This window comes from Gouania willdenowi, chromosome 3 (genome assembly GCF_900634775.1).
Source record: "Gouania willdenowi chromosome 3, fGouWil2.1, whole genome shotgun sequence".
Classification (NCBI taxonomy): Eukaryota; Metazoa; Chordata; class Actinopteri; order Blenniiformes; family Gobiesocidae; genus Gouania; species Gouania willdenowi.
In genome coordinates this window covers 26,163,008-26,178,105 of record NC_041046.1, presented here as the reverse complement: position 1 = coordinate 26,178,105, position 15,098 = coordinate 26,163,008, and the positions used below count along the sequence as shown (strand labels likewise).

Genomic DNA, 15,098 nt, shown 5'->3' with positions numbered 1-15,098 from the left:
ACGGCACGTCACTGGTTACTTGTAATGCATTACTCTTAATACAGGGGTCACCAACCTTTCTGAAACTGGAAGCTACTTTATTTGTACTGTATAGTCCAAAGGGCTACCAGTGAGAAAAGCACTTCTTAAATACTACATTTTCACGGTTTCACCTTGATTAGAAGGAAGAAGCAGTAGCAATAACTTAAAAAGGTAGAAAAAGGTTGCGGTTTCATCACTTTATTTCTCCTAATTGTGTTTTTCAAAATATACTTTACATACATACATTACTTATCCAAGTCACTGTGCGTTACTATTTATGTAATTTTCTTCACGTATGTGACAAGCAGGGTTACCACTTGTCCCATGAAGCAAACTTTGTGATGGACCGCTCCAGTCATCTGTGTCTGTGCTTTCTGCAGTGCTGCTGTCACAGTTGCCAAGCAACAGACGTCATCATCAATCATCATACTAATCATACTTATATATAGTATATAGCAGACAGTACATACTCATTGAGCTTGTAGTGTATAGTACGGAGTGTGCCATTTTGAACACAGCCTTTGACTAAAATGTTAAGGAGTTTGTTGAGAAAATATATTTTTTACATATGTGTTATTTGAGAAAAAAGAAAAATAGAAAATTCCAAACCGAAGTAGTATTTTTCTTCAAGCTTTCTGTTTAAACCTTCATAGCTACCATATCTCCTCACCCAGACCAAAGCTCCCTCCCCTCTTCCCTCACTGTACTTACACGATAAGCTCACACTTTCCAATGCTCTTTATCGCCAGTGTCAGATCTAACAAAGACTTCAGTCAGCCTCTGATATTAGCTTTGGGGCTAAGGGTGATTTTAATCCATGACATCCTTGTAAACCTGTTCAGTTAAGATTTGATAAGTCAAAAGGCCAAACTGGAGGGGCCAGGGAGGTGGGCACCAGTGAGACATCAACATCTCTTGGGAATGAGTTTAATTTATTATTAAAAAGCACTTTCAGCACAAAAATGTATTTGCACCACAGCCACACCTGTGAAGGTAATCTACATCTGTTGCCACAGTTTCCAGAGACTGAAGAGTGGTAGGCAATTTGTGCCAATATCCCCACCAATCCCCACCAGATGTTATTCAGACAGTCAACATTTATGAGGGCAAAGACAGGAAAAGGTGTCTTCCTCAAATACAAAATTAAATCCCTGAAATCAATTGAGATTTTCAGAATCAACACAAACCACGAGCAGACCCACAGGAAAAACCCAGTCACAGGTTTTTTTTTTTTTTTTTTTAATCGAGATTTGATTAAAGTTAAACAGTGATGTGGCCATTACTGCAATATATACATAATATATACATTATTAAACATTACAGTTCACGTAAAAACAAATCACATTTTGCCTGCTTAGTAAATGAATTCAGTAATGTATGGTTTCATAATGTATCTATATTTTTCAGTCACGTCTAACTCTCAAATGTGAAATCCTAGCATGCTCTTTGTTCTTTTGTAATTGTATGTTTCCCGTCCCTCATCATTTTTACTCTGTCAAGCACTAACTAACTTAGAGGCAGGAATAAAAAAAGCACAGGCTTGCAGGCTGAGGATATTTCAATGAATAGAAGCAAATTAACTGTGGCATTAAGGAGTGACTGATGTGAAACTATCAGATTCATTATGTATCTTATCCCAGCTTCTCTTCAGTAATCTAATACATATCAATCCCATCCTGTTAGCATTTCATTTTGGCAACACTGTGTAAAGCAATACCCTCAATTTGATTATGCCCAGCAGTTTGGGAGAGGCGGCGATTTACATTTGCACCACAAAATCAGATTTGATAGCAGGTTAAGAAAACTAATTCGAAACTGAAAAATTGGTCATGACAGACTTTGAGCGATAGTCAAAAGTATTGCACTTGGGGAGGAGAAAACAAATTGTATCTGTCTCAGAAACTCGTCGCAATTACTCAGAGCCTCCCAAGGAGGTTCACCTTCACCAGGAGATGGAAAATGCATTAATCCGCACCGTGTCAAACATAACATTTAGCTCCAAGACTTAATACCAAATGCCGAGCACAGAGCCACTGTATTGAATATATTCCGCACACCTTCACATTACACAATGTATGACGGATTAAAGCTGTTCTGCGACAAACACGCAAACTTAGTGGCTCTCAGATTTCACATGCATAGATTCACACCGTTATTGGGCTTTCGCTCAGTGACACATAATTCCTCAAACACACACATGCAAACATGCATGCGTAAAATTTAAAATTCAAGCAACATGCAGCATTTTAGGTCTTATCTTTTGTTTGGTCAGAAATTGTTCTCACCTAATCGGCTCCATGACACAATGGGCCGAGGATACCCGGTGGCGACGCACTCCAATATGGCAGTTTGGTGCACAGTAAGAGTGAGGTTTTCTGGGCCAACCACGATCATAGGTTCCTTGTAAACAGAAGACTGAGAGCCTAAAAACAATAGAGTGAGAAGAGGAAATCAAGTTTGGCCTGAGCATGATGGATAGCTCCCATTAATTGAATTCCTCTGGAGTGCATTATCTCAATATAATGTATCTCTCAGATCACGGAGGGGGACAAAAAGCTGTGAAATTTGCAGGAATACAAAGAATGAAACAAAGTAGAAACATTTATCTACAGTTAGCAACAGGTGTGCTTGCCTGACCTCATGTGACACACATAAAAACAAGCTAGAGATTAAAATGGATTAGAAATAACAACCTGAAACAGTCAAGAGTGCTTCAGCACTGTGTTTCACTCCTGCACTGTTATGAGCCACACAGCAGAACTTCCCACCGTCTTCCTCACGGACCCCTGTGATTTGCAGTACACCGGTTGGCAAGAGAGTGTACCTGCACCAGGGGAATAAAAATACTGTAAGACCAAAGTAAATGTTTCACTATCAATAAAGAATAAAAAAAAAAACATCTGTGGTTTGACCCAACCTTTTATCCTTGGTATCTACAGAATGGCTGTCCTTTTCCCAGCTGATCGTGGGCTCTGGCAGACCATGGATCTGGCACTGGAATCGGGCCACTCCGGACTCCTCAGCATGAACTGACTCTGGTTGGACGTGGAAGTCTGCCATAGCTGTAGAAAAAAGGGAGGAAGGAGGCACAATGCATATTAGATTATCAAATAAGGAAAAAAAAAACAACAGAAAATATTTCCCACTTATGAATCAAGCACATTTCTAAAGAAAACAAGCACCCTTGGGGTACTGAAAACAGCAAAAAAAGACAAGTGTATATGTATTGAAAACATTGAAAACATTTCATTACCCCAAACTTCTCGAAAAAAATTAGTATATTTTCTTAATGTTGGGATGAGCTAAGGGCCTTAGTTAATGCTGTATGAGCCAATGCAACAAAGTGCTAGTTATGGCTTTTATACAAACAATTCATACAAACTTACCAAAAGCACTCATTTTTGAGGTATCATATTCCTAATTTTGGTGTTTATATTATTAGTGGTAGTATCATGATTATCCTGTCTAGTGATAACCCTAAACCTGTTATGAAACAAAGTGAAAGGAGCATAGGGCAGGATTTGGGAAACCCCCCCCCCCAAAAAAAAAACATTTTAAGTAATTTAATGCTAATGGGTGATAAAGCCTTCAAAACCAAAAAGAATGACCTATTTGCCTTCAACAGGCAATGTGCTGCATTTTGTGGCCTGAATTTCCCTAGCAGTCTTGTGGAATGGCGTCAAATGACAGCTGTCATGTCACTATGTAGTCTTATTTCTTGATCCTGCCCTATGATCCTTTAAAGTAAAATGTCACAATTTCAATTTACAAATTTTATTGAAGAAGTGCTTGTTACCAGTTCCACTTTCTCATAAAAAGTCCTCCTTTGCATTTCTAGATAGTGAGCAGTGTATACAGCTTACCTTTTTTCTTTTAAATGCTTGTGTTGGGACATATTTGCACTAAGTTGTATAACATCTTGAGTGTGAGCCCTTTTTTTCTTTTTGTCTATTGTATGTACTAAAATACCTATGAAATTCAATAAGGTTACTGCATTTTGTTTTCTCTATAAGGTAATCATCAATATACCAGTCCCAATCAAAGAATCAATGTTCTGTTACACAATGAATAAAAAGGTCTATCTTTGTCTACATGTGCAGCCATCCATGAACAATGCCATACACAGCATCAATATGGATTTTCTGCCATATGGTAACATGTAATATGTAGGTCAGCTGTGGTTTTTAAAACAAATGCTAATTCAGACAAAGACAACACAGGTGCCATAATGCAGAATGTGCATCAATACCAATACAGAAAGCCTCATTCAGCTGCAGGTCACATATTTACTCCCTGCAGTACAAAGGTAGCATCGCAGGTGGAGCCAGCAACAAACTCAATTAGAGGGAGGCCCTTTTCCTCCACAATTCTCCCACCTTCTTCAACAGAAGTGCTTTCATTTAAATGTCAACCTTAATTAACTTAAACAGAGAATGGCTCATCTAACTGTCACAGGGTGGTGTGGTGGTGGAGGACCAGGATGGAGGCAGCAGGCAAAAGTAGTACTCATGAAACCTGGATGGAGGAAGGCACTACAGTACACAAGCAAGGCGACAATGACCTAATAAACAACACAGTGACCAAGCACAAGACACAGACAAGAGTCCATATCAATGAACATAACTAAGAGCAAGAAACCAACAGAACATGGCGCACCCAATGGCAGATGTGTTTGTGATACACTCCCAACACCAACTCCATCATGCAAGCACGCTCCATGACATAGTGATGCAGAGGGATACAAAATAGTCGAATACTACCTACGTAGGTCCACCAAGTAGCCCAGAGGCAGTACAAATTAAAGCTGGAGGGATAGTACAACCTGTGTCAGGGTCTGCATCACATCACCGACTTCCAGCACTGTAGCAGCCGGGTCACAGATGGCAAACAAAGCACTACCTGATGATCTGAATGAGTTCTGTCCTTGCTTTGACAACCTCAACATTAACTAACAAAGAGTCTTCACTCATAACTTCATCCAAGTTATGCAAGGTTTAGAGGAAGATTAACCCCCGATAAGCAGCTGGCCATGACATGTTCCTGGTCATGCTTTGAGGGTTCCATTAACATCTTTAACCTGTCTCTCTCTCAGTCATCTGTGCCTATATGCTTCAAGTTTAATGAAGAGCTTTGAGAGGACGGTCATGTCAACAATTCTATGGATTTGTCCAAAGTGACGTACAACACAGCAAGAATTTAGATTTAGGGAAAACCCCTCAGCAAGTGCACAAGTGCTTCAAGTATGCTTGGTTGTTTGCTGCGATCTAGTTTTTTTTAATTATATAATATAATGTTAGCACAACAAATTGCAAGTAACGTCTCACATCAGGGCGACCGTGGCTCAGGTGGTAGTGGGTCGTCTTCTGATCGAGAGGTTGGGGGTTCGATCCCAGTACCTGACTATGTGTCGAAGTGTCCTTGGGCAAGACGCTGAACCCTAAGTTGCTCCCAGTGGTCGAGTAGCGCCTTGCATGGCAGTCTGTCCCACTGGTGTGTGAATGTGAGAGTGACTGGGTGAATGAGCTGATATGTAAAGCGCTTTGAGACAGCTTCAGTGTGGTGATAAAGCGCTATATAAAATCAAGTCCATTTACCATTTACATCAAGGAGGCCATCCTGGACACTTTAGAACCCCTGCAGTTTGCAAACTTCACTGACGACAATGTTAATGCAACCATCTAAACAACTCTTTCACACCTGGAATTATGTTCAAATGCTGTTTGTTGACTATAGTTCAGCACTCAACACTGTCATCTCAAGCCCACTTGGACAGACTCTCCCACTCTGCGGCTGGGTCCTGGACTTTGTCATAGACAGACCAAAGGCAGTCAGAGTTGATACGAGAACATCAGGTATAGACAGTGAGCACAGGGACCCTCTAAGGCTGTGTGTCCAGTCTACTCCTTCTGCACCCACGACTGAATCCCTCCCAGAGCTCCATCATCAAGTTCTGACCATACAACCGTCATTGGGCTGCACACTGGTGGAGAGGAAGCAGCCTAAAGGGAGGAAGTGGCTGAGCTGGTGTCCTGGTGCTGGAAAAATAATCTCTCCTTAAAAACTGAGAAGATAAGGACATTATTATGGTCCAGAGAAAAATGAGAGACCAGCATGCCACACTGCCCATTAACAGGACTCAGGAGGAAAGGATGAAGACCTTCATGTTCCTCAGCACTCACATTAGCAAGGATCTCACCTGTGCTCACAACACACAGCACATCTACAAGAAGGCTAAACAGAGACTCTTCTTTCTAAGAACGCTTGGAGAATTTAGATTACCCTTGAAATTCTTCAGTGACTTTTAAAGATGCAGAGTGAAGAGCTTCCTGACACAGGCCACCAAGGTGTGGAATGGAAGCCGCACCATCCAGGACAGGAAGACTCTCCAGCTTGTCATTAAAACAGTACAGCATATCTGTGGAGCAGCTTTCCCACCCCTATGGGACATCTACACCACCCGGGTCACAAATAGGACACACATCATCAGTAAGGGCTATACCCACTCACAGCACATACTGTTCATGCTCCTGCTGTCTGGTAGACGCTACAGGAGTAAGGCAGCAACCACAACTGCCTGGTGCCGGCAGCGACCATAGCGACCCAGGGTCGGGTTTGGTGACATAGGCAGCTTAGTGCAGGGTGCCGGTGTGGGCGGCGACAAAGGTAGCTTGGTGTTGCGCTTAAGATCTGCGAGACTTTTGCAAATTTTGGTGACCTCTTCTGGCATGTCAAAAACCCAGGTATGGCCTGCTGGCAGAAACTTCCACAAACTCAAATTTCCCCTTCTCTCAGCCATAGAAGGAAGTTCTACCAGTGGTGGTGGAAAACCCAAATGTATAGTAGGACAGAGGCAGCAGGCAGGTGTAGCGTTAATTAAACCAGTCCATATTTATCACAAAAAGTCAAAACAACAATGTACAAAATATAGATAAATCAAACACACAAAACCTGACTTGACCAACCCAGAAGGGGGAGGCGGTCACAGTACACGAGCAGGGAGACAACGACAGTGAGCCAACAAACGCACAGGGACCAAGTACTCCTATAATGGAAGGCAATAATCAGGAAGAATGAGATTCACCTGCTAGAACTGGGAGGAGCAACTCAATCTCTAACTTTTACAAGACAAGGTGTGAAGACAGAGACAGGAATCAGAATCCTTCTCTCTCTTTTTCTGTTTCAGGTGTCTTGACGCTGGAGCTGACAGTTCTTTATCTGTGGTTCTGGGTCAACTAGTCTGGGACACTCTGATAGTCTTTTTCTTTATCATGTTCTGTTCTCCTCTTTCTGTCCACTAACCACTACCAGTCGAAGCAGATGGCTGCCACCTCTGAGCCTGGTTCTGCTGGAGATTTCTTACCGTTAAAAGGAAGTTGCTTCTCCCCACTGTCGCTGATGCTTTTTCTTGTGGAATTGTTGGGTTTTTTCTTAAGAATTTTATATTTTGATAAGGTACAAGATGACTATTGCCGTAATTGGTGCTATATAAACAAAGTTAAATTGAAGTGAATTGAAACTGACAGAAGTTTTTACAGACAAAATACTAAACAAGACTAAAGAATGAACAGAATCAAAATAAAAGGACAGACAACCCCAGCCCACGATACTAACAAGTGTTATCAAAGTAAGAGGGACAGAACTCTTCATTATGAACCGCATGAGCGATTAGTGAACAACAAGGCTTATCTTTTTAATGCTGCACACTATTTATTTTTGCTCCCAATGTTTGTGATGGGACACATCTGATGCTATATATTTTGAATGTATCAAGAATGTATATGTATTGCCAGTTTTACACAATATAATAGTCAATTTATAGATTTATTCTGTGTTCATTATAAAGGAAACTAAACATCAAGCGAGAAATGAATATTTCAAAGTGACTTTAGCATTGCACTGTGGTCCAACACCATGATTATTCCATCTCACAGCTTAATGAGAAGAATGGCATTCTCTACCACGTCTTGACCTTAGATCTTGGAATGGCTGTATCAACCCCTAATGGAAATTAAACTGTGCTTATTTAGTATTCTTCCACTCATGACAGTTCTGTCTTTGTTGGTCATGACTTCCTTGCACACAATGTGTCAAGTTGATATTAGATTTGGCTTTTCACAGCCTGACAGATTTCTGTGGCTTGTTTTTTTCTTTTCATTTTGCCTGTTAATTTTAACCCCACACTTAAACAGCTGTATGTTTTACTGCAGCAATTCAACCTAAGTGCTTATCTATAAAAACTGGCAGGATTTATTTTTCCCACTAGGGATTCACAAACTTCCACTCATATAATACTTAAGATCAAGTGTTTGCATTGAAGGATACTATAGAGCAGCGGGGACCGGTTCATGGACCATTCGGTAGCCGGCATTATCATTCATTTTCAAACTACATTTTGTTTATTTTTTTTTAATCTATCTTATGTTCCGGTTATTTCAGAACCAGAAGTTTGAATGTTTTTCTTGTGAAAGTGTAGATTCACATTGTGTCCATAACTGTCCAAAAACATTTATGTTGAATGAATCATCTCTACATTAATATTCAACCAACCGTGTGTATGTGTGAACGTGAGAGAAGAGGATAAGTGTCTATGAACAATTAATAAATAAAAATAATTTTAATTTGTAAATTCTAATTATTTATTTCGGCACGCACTGTAGGAAAAATATATAAAATTGTCTGAAATTTTTGTCTTGTCATTACACCCAGCTGGAGATCAGGCTCTAATATTTTTTGATTCACATTTGAGGATGGGTGCTATAAAGATGAATTGATGGACATTTTAGTCAAAGTAGTTATGAAATGATTATTTTGAGTTGTCTCACTGTATTACAGTGCCTATATTTGATACTGGCAGAGTGCAAACCTGAAACAAATCCCTGAGGGTGCTGCCACCGCTGAAAACAACTGAAAAAAAACAAATATTTTAAGTATCTTAAATATCTTAAGTATAAAGGTCAGTCTGTTTTAGAATACAATCTGAGATTAAGACGCATGCTTTGGTCGTACACCGACATGTGCACACAGTCTGTGTTTACTGGGAACACTGGAACCCTTGAACACTGAAAAACAAAGCAGCACCAGTGCCTTTTGGGGGTAGTCATGGTGTCCGCTGATCTGGCTGTTGTGTATGTGTGCTGACACAAGTCCCCCTAACGGGCCCCACCCTTGGCCCTCATGCATAAAACATGATATTTCCATGAGACCCCTGCAACCACCCACACTTCTAAAATCATACCCAACTGCTAGAATATCACAACAGGGTTTCTTGTTCTGATAAATATTATGTAGAACAGAGAAACTTATTGGCAGTCTGTGCACATTAACAACTCTTTATAACCTGCATGGCACAGGACTCACTGCTGGAGAGGTTAAGTCAGTTTAATATGATCTAGCTCAGCATGTATGTACAAATAAATACAAAATGAAGCTTCAACGGAAATTCTAGTAAATCAATTCTGCACAAACAAACATTCTACGTCATTGTTTTTCACTTTATCCAGCAAACTGTTGACTGACACTCACACATGATTAAAGACTGACTACAACCAGCAGGACGCGGCAGCCTTAAATGGAGTAGCTCTAATTACTGCAATGAGGGAAACAATGGTTAGACTGAATACTAAAAAAAAATCCATATACCAGCTTGTGGGTCACAGATTGTTCCTCCAAGTTTGACAGTTTCTCAGTGACCAGCACAAAAGAAGAGTGATTGAAGCTGTGAAATGAAAGAAGGCTACACACAGGAAAAGTGAAGCGTGCTGATTTAAACAAGGTGTTAAGCTGTAAATCAGATCCTATCAAAAGTGAGTGGCACCTTCCTGCTGTGTTTCAAAATGTACCATGAAGACTCTCCAAAATAGAACATAGTCATTATTAAATTGCCAGAATTTCAGTTTAAAAAGTCAATATCTTCTTTTCTTATTCTGGTCCCACTGTGAGCCGACACTGTGGAACCTTATTTTTCCCTATATTGGCAATTCAGCAAAAACCTGGGGGTGTACTTACACTTTAAGCAAGTCGGTTAAACCTAACTGCATCCAGGACCCTCTTGAATAAGAGATTCTTAATCTCAATGAAATTCTGCTGGTTAAATAAATGTGAAAAAAAAAGACATTTAATATAAGTTGATGAGAAGGATCAATTTTCAAAACTTTGGATTTGAAGCATTGTGTGCTACAGGTGATGCACAGCAGAAATGATGGCTCATATGCTAACAGACTTTCTCTGAAAAAAATTAAGATATGGAACACTAATTTATCTAATGGAAAAATGTAAATTAAATGGTGATTACTTGAATGACCCTTTGGTAAATAGCTTTTTTGCATAATGGCTCAAAGTAATGATGCATGTTGTATTACACGGTGAAACACATGCGCACATGCACACACTTATAAACAAGAATTCCACAGTCTGTAATTAACAAGGTTATTAAAAGTCTAAAGGGAAGTATTCTCCATGCAAAATGCGCCTGAGGTAATCAAAGGAACCATTGTCATCTTTTTTTTTTTTTTTTACTGATCTGTGGTCACATGTGGACGTGTTTTCTCTCTGTGCTGGGGGATGATTCATTGATGGTATCAATGGAGGTAATGGTGCCAGAAGAGGGGTAGACTTCCTGCTGGACCTGCAGCTTCAGTGTGAAGCTAAATGAACTCCTGTCTTCTAATGTCATTGCTCTGCTTCTTTGCCTCCAGCTACCCCATACTCTTCCCTCTACATTTGGACCGTTTGCTCACCTCTTCATCCTATCCCCTAACCCAGCCCCCACAAGTCCTCTCAAACCTGTGACATCATTAAGCACATGTTATTCAAGCGGCAGTGATGACTGCCACACCTACCCCACCCCCATCTTGTAAACCAGTAAAATAGAGATCACACCCATAAATAATGGAGATGGTGTATGGTGCTATTCCTGCGTAGAGAGCCAACACTTGAACAGTCTTTAAATAGGCATCCTGAAATAGCAGGCCCTCTGCTAGGACCCTAGAGATGGCATTTTAATGCAGATGTGATATTTTATTGGCTTTGAGCCCCACCACCATTACCCCCACCCTGCTTCTCCTCCTCAACTCCACACCCTGGGGGTATGGCTGTGATCAATCTGATGGTTGGTGGTGCGTGATGCTTATCACCTTAGAAACGAAGGACTGCTCGAACGCCAGTTACACTTTGTCTTCCGTTGACACACGCTGGTTTTGTTCCTTTAGCGCAACAACGACACCTCCTAGCGCCGCAATTGGCCTCAGTGAAGGCGTCAGCTGACCAACGCATCTGCCACCAGAGTCCAAGATGCACATGAGACTCAGGAACCAACCTGATAGAGATCAGGTTTTTTTTTTTGAAGATTGCATAAACATACATAAAAACATAACTTTTGATTTAAATTTAAAAAAAAATCTGGGCACCTCAAAAATCTGTGTACCCTTCGTTCTTTGCTTATTTCGTTTCAAAACCAAATCAAAATAACAAATAAACAGTGCGGTTATTTAGTTTTACTGACTTAAAACCAATAGAGAAATGCAGAAACCACAAAAACCAGATAAGCAGCATTTTTTCTGTTTTGAAATTAAAATTTTAATGGAAAAAATCTTGTTCTGTTTGTGAGATATTTGGATATTTACAAAGAAATTAGAGCAAGAGTTTATGCATGTCACATTCTGTCAGAGTGAACAGGATGGTCCAAATAGTATCCAAATAAAATGGTGACTGACTATCAACTGTGAGGAACAATAGATGTTAGAACTTCCAAGACTGGACACTTACACAGCTTTTTTGAGGGCAGTAAAGATATATATCACACAAACGGAGCAAGATTTAATTTTAAAACAGAAAAACGCTGCTTTTTTTTTTTTTTCTGTAATTCTGTTTAGGTTTTCAGTCAGTAAAACAAAATACCCACACCGTTTATTTGTTATTTTGATTTGATTTTAAAACGGAATTACTAAAGAGCAAACGGTACAGAGATTCTCAAAGTACATACATACTGAAGTAAAGAACAATTCCAGAACTTCTCTTTCTACACTTTTAGCTGTGAACTGTGACCTGTGCTCTCAGTGCTGGTCGCCTCAGTGGGTTAACCTTAAAACCCTGAGCACAGGCCGGCTCATCTTTGCTTGTGACATGACTTCAACATGTTTTGTTTACTGTAATCAGCAACTCTATAGTCTTAGATCGGTGAGAAACCAAGCAGCAAAAAGATTGTTAGTGAAAATCTGACCACATTTGCTGAAGCTACGGAGCTCCAGGCATGTTTGTTTGTTTCTGTAGCTTTGACTACAAACACTGGGACCATCTGACCAGCATCTCTTCATCTCTGACTGTATATATATAGGATTATATAAGGTTGCAAATACATTCCAACATCCATGAATCAGTTAGTCTTTAACTTATGCTTAGTTTTGCCTGCAAACAAACAAACAAACAAACAAACAAAAAGTATTACATACATACTGTACATATTTGCAGAGGGTGACCTCATAGTCCTAGTTTCACTTTTATCATTTATCTAATATGATTACAATGTTAAAGCCTCCAAGTGTGTTTCAACATTGCTGAAATACATTAAGGGTTGTTTAGGTGTTGTTTGTTGATCGATAGTGTGCAGCTTGTGTGCACTAACTTAAATGTATTAAGATTGATAGCTGCAATTAAGGGCCCCGGTAGGAGATGGGGGGAGCAGCAGCGCCGCAGTGGTTATCACTCACACAGAGGCTTCACGCTTCTTTCATGGCATGAAACAATTCTCAGGCAACATAAGCACAATTTCAGAGAAATGGCTGCACAGTGGCTCGTAATATCACATTAAAGTAAAAGTCATTGTTCCAGGTTTACTAATATTCACCCTATGTACCACTTATATTGGGATCCAGTAATAAAAACAAACAAACATATAAAAGGTTGCATTATTTAAAGCGTCATTTGCAGGAAAAAAGTTGTGCAAGTTTTCAAAGCCCCGGTGAAAGTGAACAATCTCATCTACTAAGAACTCAATAAATAATCCTTGTATTAGTCTGATCAGTTGCACTTCACCTTCCAGGTTCAGCAGCTGTTCATACAAATTACAATCATTTGCATAATCTTCATACATATGTATTAATTTATTGTATATACAATTATTGTTGGCTTATACATGTTTGTAGTTGCAAATGTTATTCATCTTACAAATTAAATTAATCCAGTTTCATGAGAACCCTTCCTTTATTATATACTTAGTGGATTAGATCATTAGTCCAGCCTTAAAAAAAGTTATATTTATATGTAGATAATATTAGTGTAAATTACTCTTGTAATATTGGCAGGAAATTACCATTGTTTCCTGTGTGCATTTTGTCTGTATGTTCTCAATTATGTAACAAACAGTGTTATTATAGCAGCTTCTCCAACCCTGTAAAATGAGTCAGTGCAAAGTTACTACTTAGTTTTTGCTGCTCTGCACTACTGATTAGAAGTGAACAAAGAAAGTGTGATAAGAACAACACTGCACACTGTCTAAATGTGTTGTACCCACCCATCCACCCTCTCATCCCCAGAGACAAACACTGTGAGCCTCCCCTGGTGCCCCGACCCACTGTGCTAGTGCCTCAACCACACCCTTTGCTGCTGCTCCACATTATGCCACCTCCATCATGCAACAAACCTCCATCCTCCCTCGACCCCTGCTCCGCCCACTGCAGCAACCCCCACATCCTGCCTTTCACACAGTAGCTGCAAACGTCCACACTTTACCCTCCTCTGCTCACATCAACTCACAGACACTAATTAAATAGCGAACCATTAAAGCATAACAGATGCTGAAAATTAAGGGATTATTCAAATGATCTCCAGTCAGGGGTGGGATGAGATTAGAGAAGGGTGGGGAGAAGAGGGCTGAAAACAACTGCACAAAAAGTGGGATTAGGAGAAAATTATGTGTTTTTGTAAATCAAGTTAATATTGTCTACAATGATGTACAAATATAATAGAAGCAGAAACTCATTTAAAAAGTAATTTAATGAGTACGAATTTTAAAAAAAATGAATCTTTTTTTATCAAAGTCTAAAAATGCACACTCAAACAACTTTAGTAACACTGCCTTCTCATTTTATGTCTTTCCCTCGTAGAAATTTTAGCTTACCCTTCCTTAGTGAGGACTGGTGATGGTCACAATTAAATAATAGATGCATTTGTTTCATTGCAAGAATAAAACATAGCTCTTGCATAAAGATTGCACTGCATGCAGTGTTGATCTTCAGTAGCTTGGCTGAATAACAAAACAAAACAAAACAAAAAAAACTTCAAACATTTATTCTTTGGATTCCAAGAGATGCCTTTAGAAAGCTCAAAAACAGTCTGTAGGTTCCCAGAGACCACAGACAGTCAGTGTGCTTTCCACACGGCCTATCACATAATCTTGTTTACTCGAGAGCTCTCGCACGCACGCACACACACACACACACACACACACACACACACACACACACACACACACACACACACACACACACACACACACACACACACACACACACACACACACACACACACACACACACACAAGCGTGCAGGTGCAGGGCCATGTTCTTTTCTCATCCCATGTCCAGTCTCAGCACCATTAATGTCCCATGGGTGTTTGTCGTGTGTGCACTGAGCAGCTTTTCAGACAATGAGCCCTTTGGTCTCTACCCAAAAAAAAGACAAAAGTGGTGCATGTTTGGATGTGATATGGTCTGGAACAGTTGTCTAACTAAAAGGTAAATCCAATCTGTTAACATTAGTGTTTTTCCTTTCCCACTAAAACATTTTCTGTGTTAAGAAATCATAACAAAAGTTGTGTGTGTGACTGACTGGTATGCCTATATTTTATTTTACTCAAACTGTGAACTATGTGTAATGTACAACTAATATTCCAATCACATTTTTAAAGCATCCCATGCAGGTTTGCCAATTTTTGAGCATCAAATAATATACAATATTAAGTAATAATACAAACATCTGCTTCTTTTCCAGATATTTGCCATTATCTGTGATCCTGATCATGGTACAATGATCATTCACACTTTAAATACTAAATTTCTATCCTCATTAATAACAATACAGTA

The 15,098-nt window shown here is 39.7% G+C and overlaps 1 protein-coding gene across 1 annotated transcript in view; it reads right to left on the bottom strand.

Moving 5' to 3' along the window:
* igdcc3 (immunoglobulin superfamily, DCC subclass, member 3) overlaps positions 1 to 15,098 on the bottom strand; it is a 74,883-nt gene that overhangs the window by 23,724 nt on the left and 36,061 nt on the right. The window contains exons 3-5 of the mRNA XM_028440734.1: positions 2,939 to 3,083; positions 2,715 to 2,845; positions 2,307 to 2,444 (exon numbers count right to left, since the gene is read on the bottom strand). Of these exons, the coding sequence (XP_028296535.1) occupies positions 2,307 to 2,444; positions 2,715 to 2,845; positions 2,939 to 3,083 (414 nt within the window). The remainder of the gene's footprint in view (positions 1 to 2,306; positions 2,445 to 2,714; positions 2,846 to 2,938; positions 3,084 to 15,098) is intronic.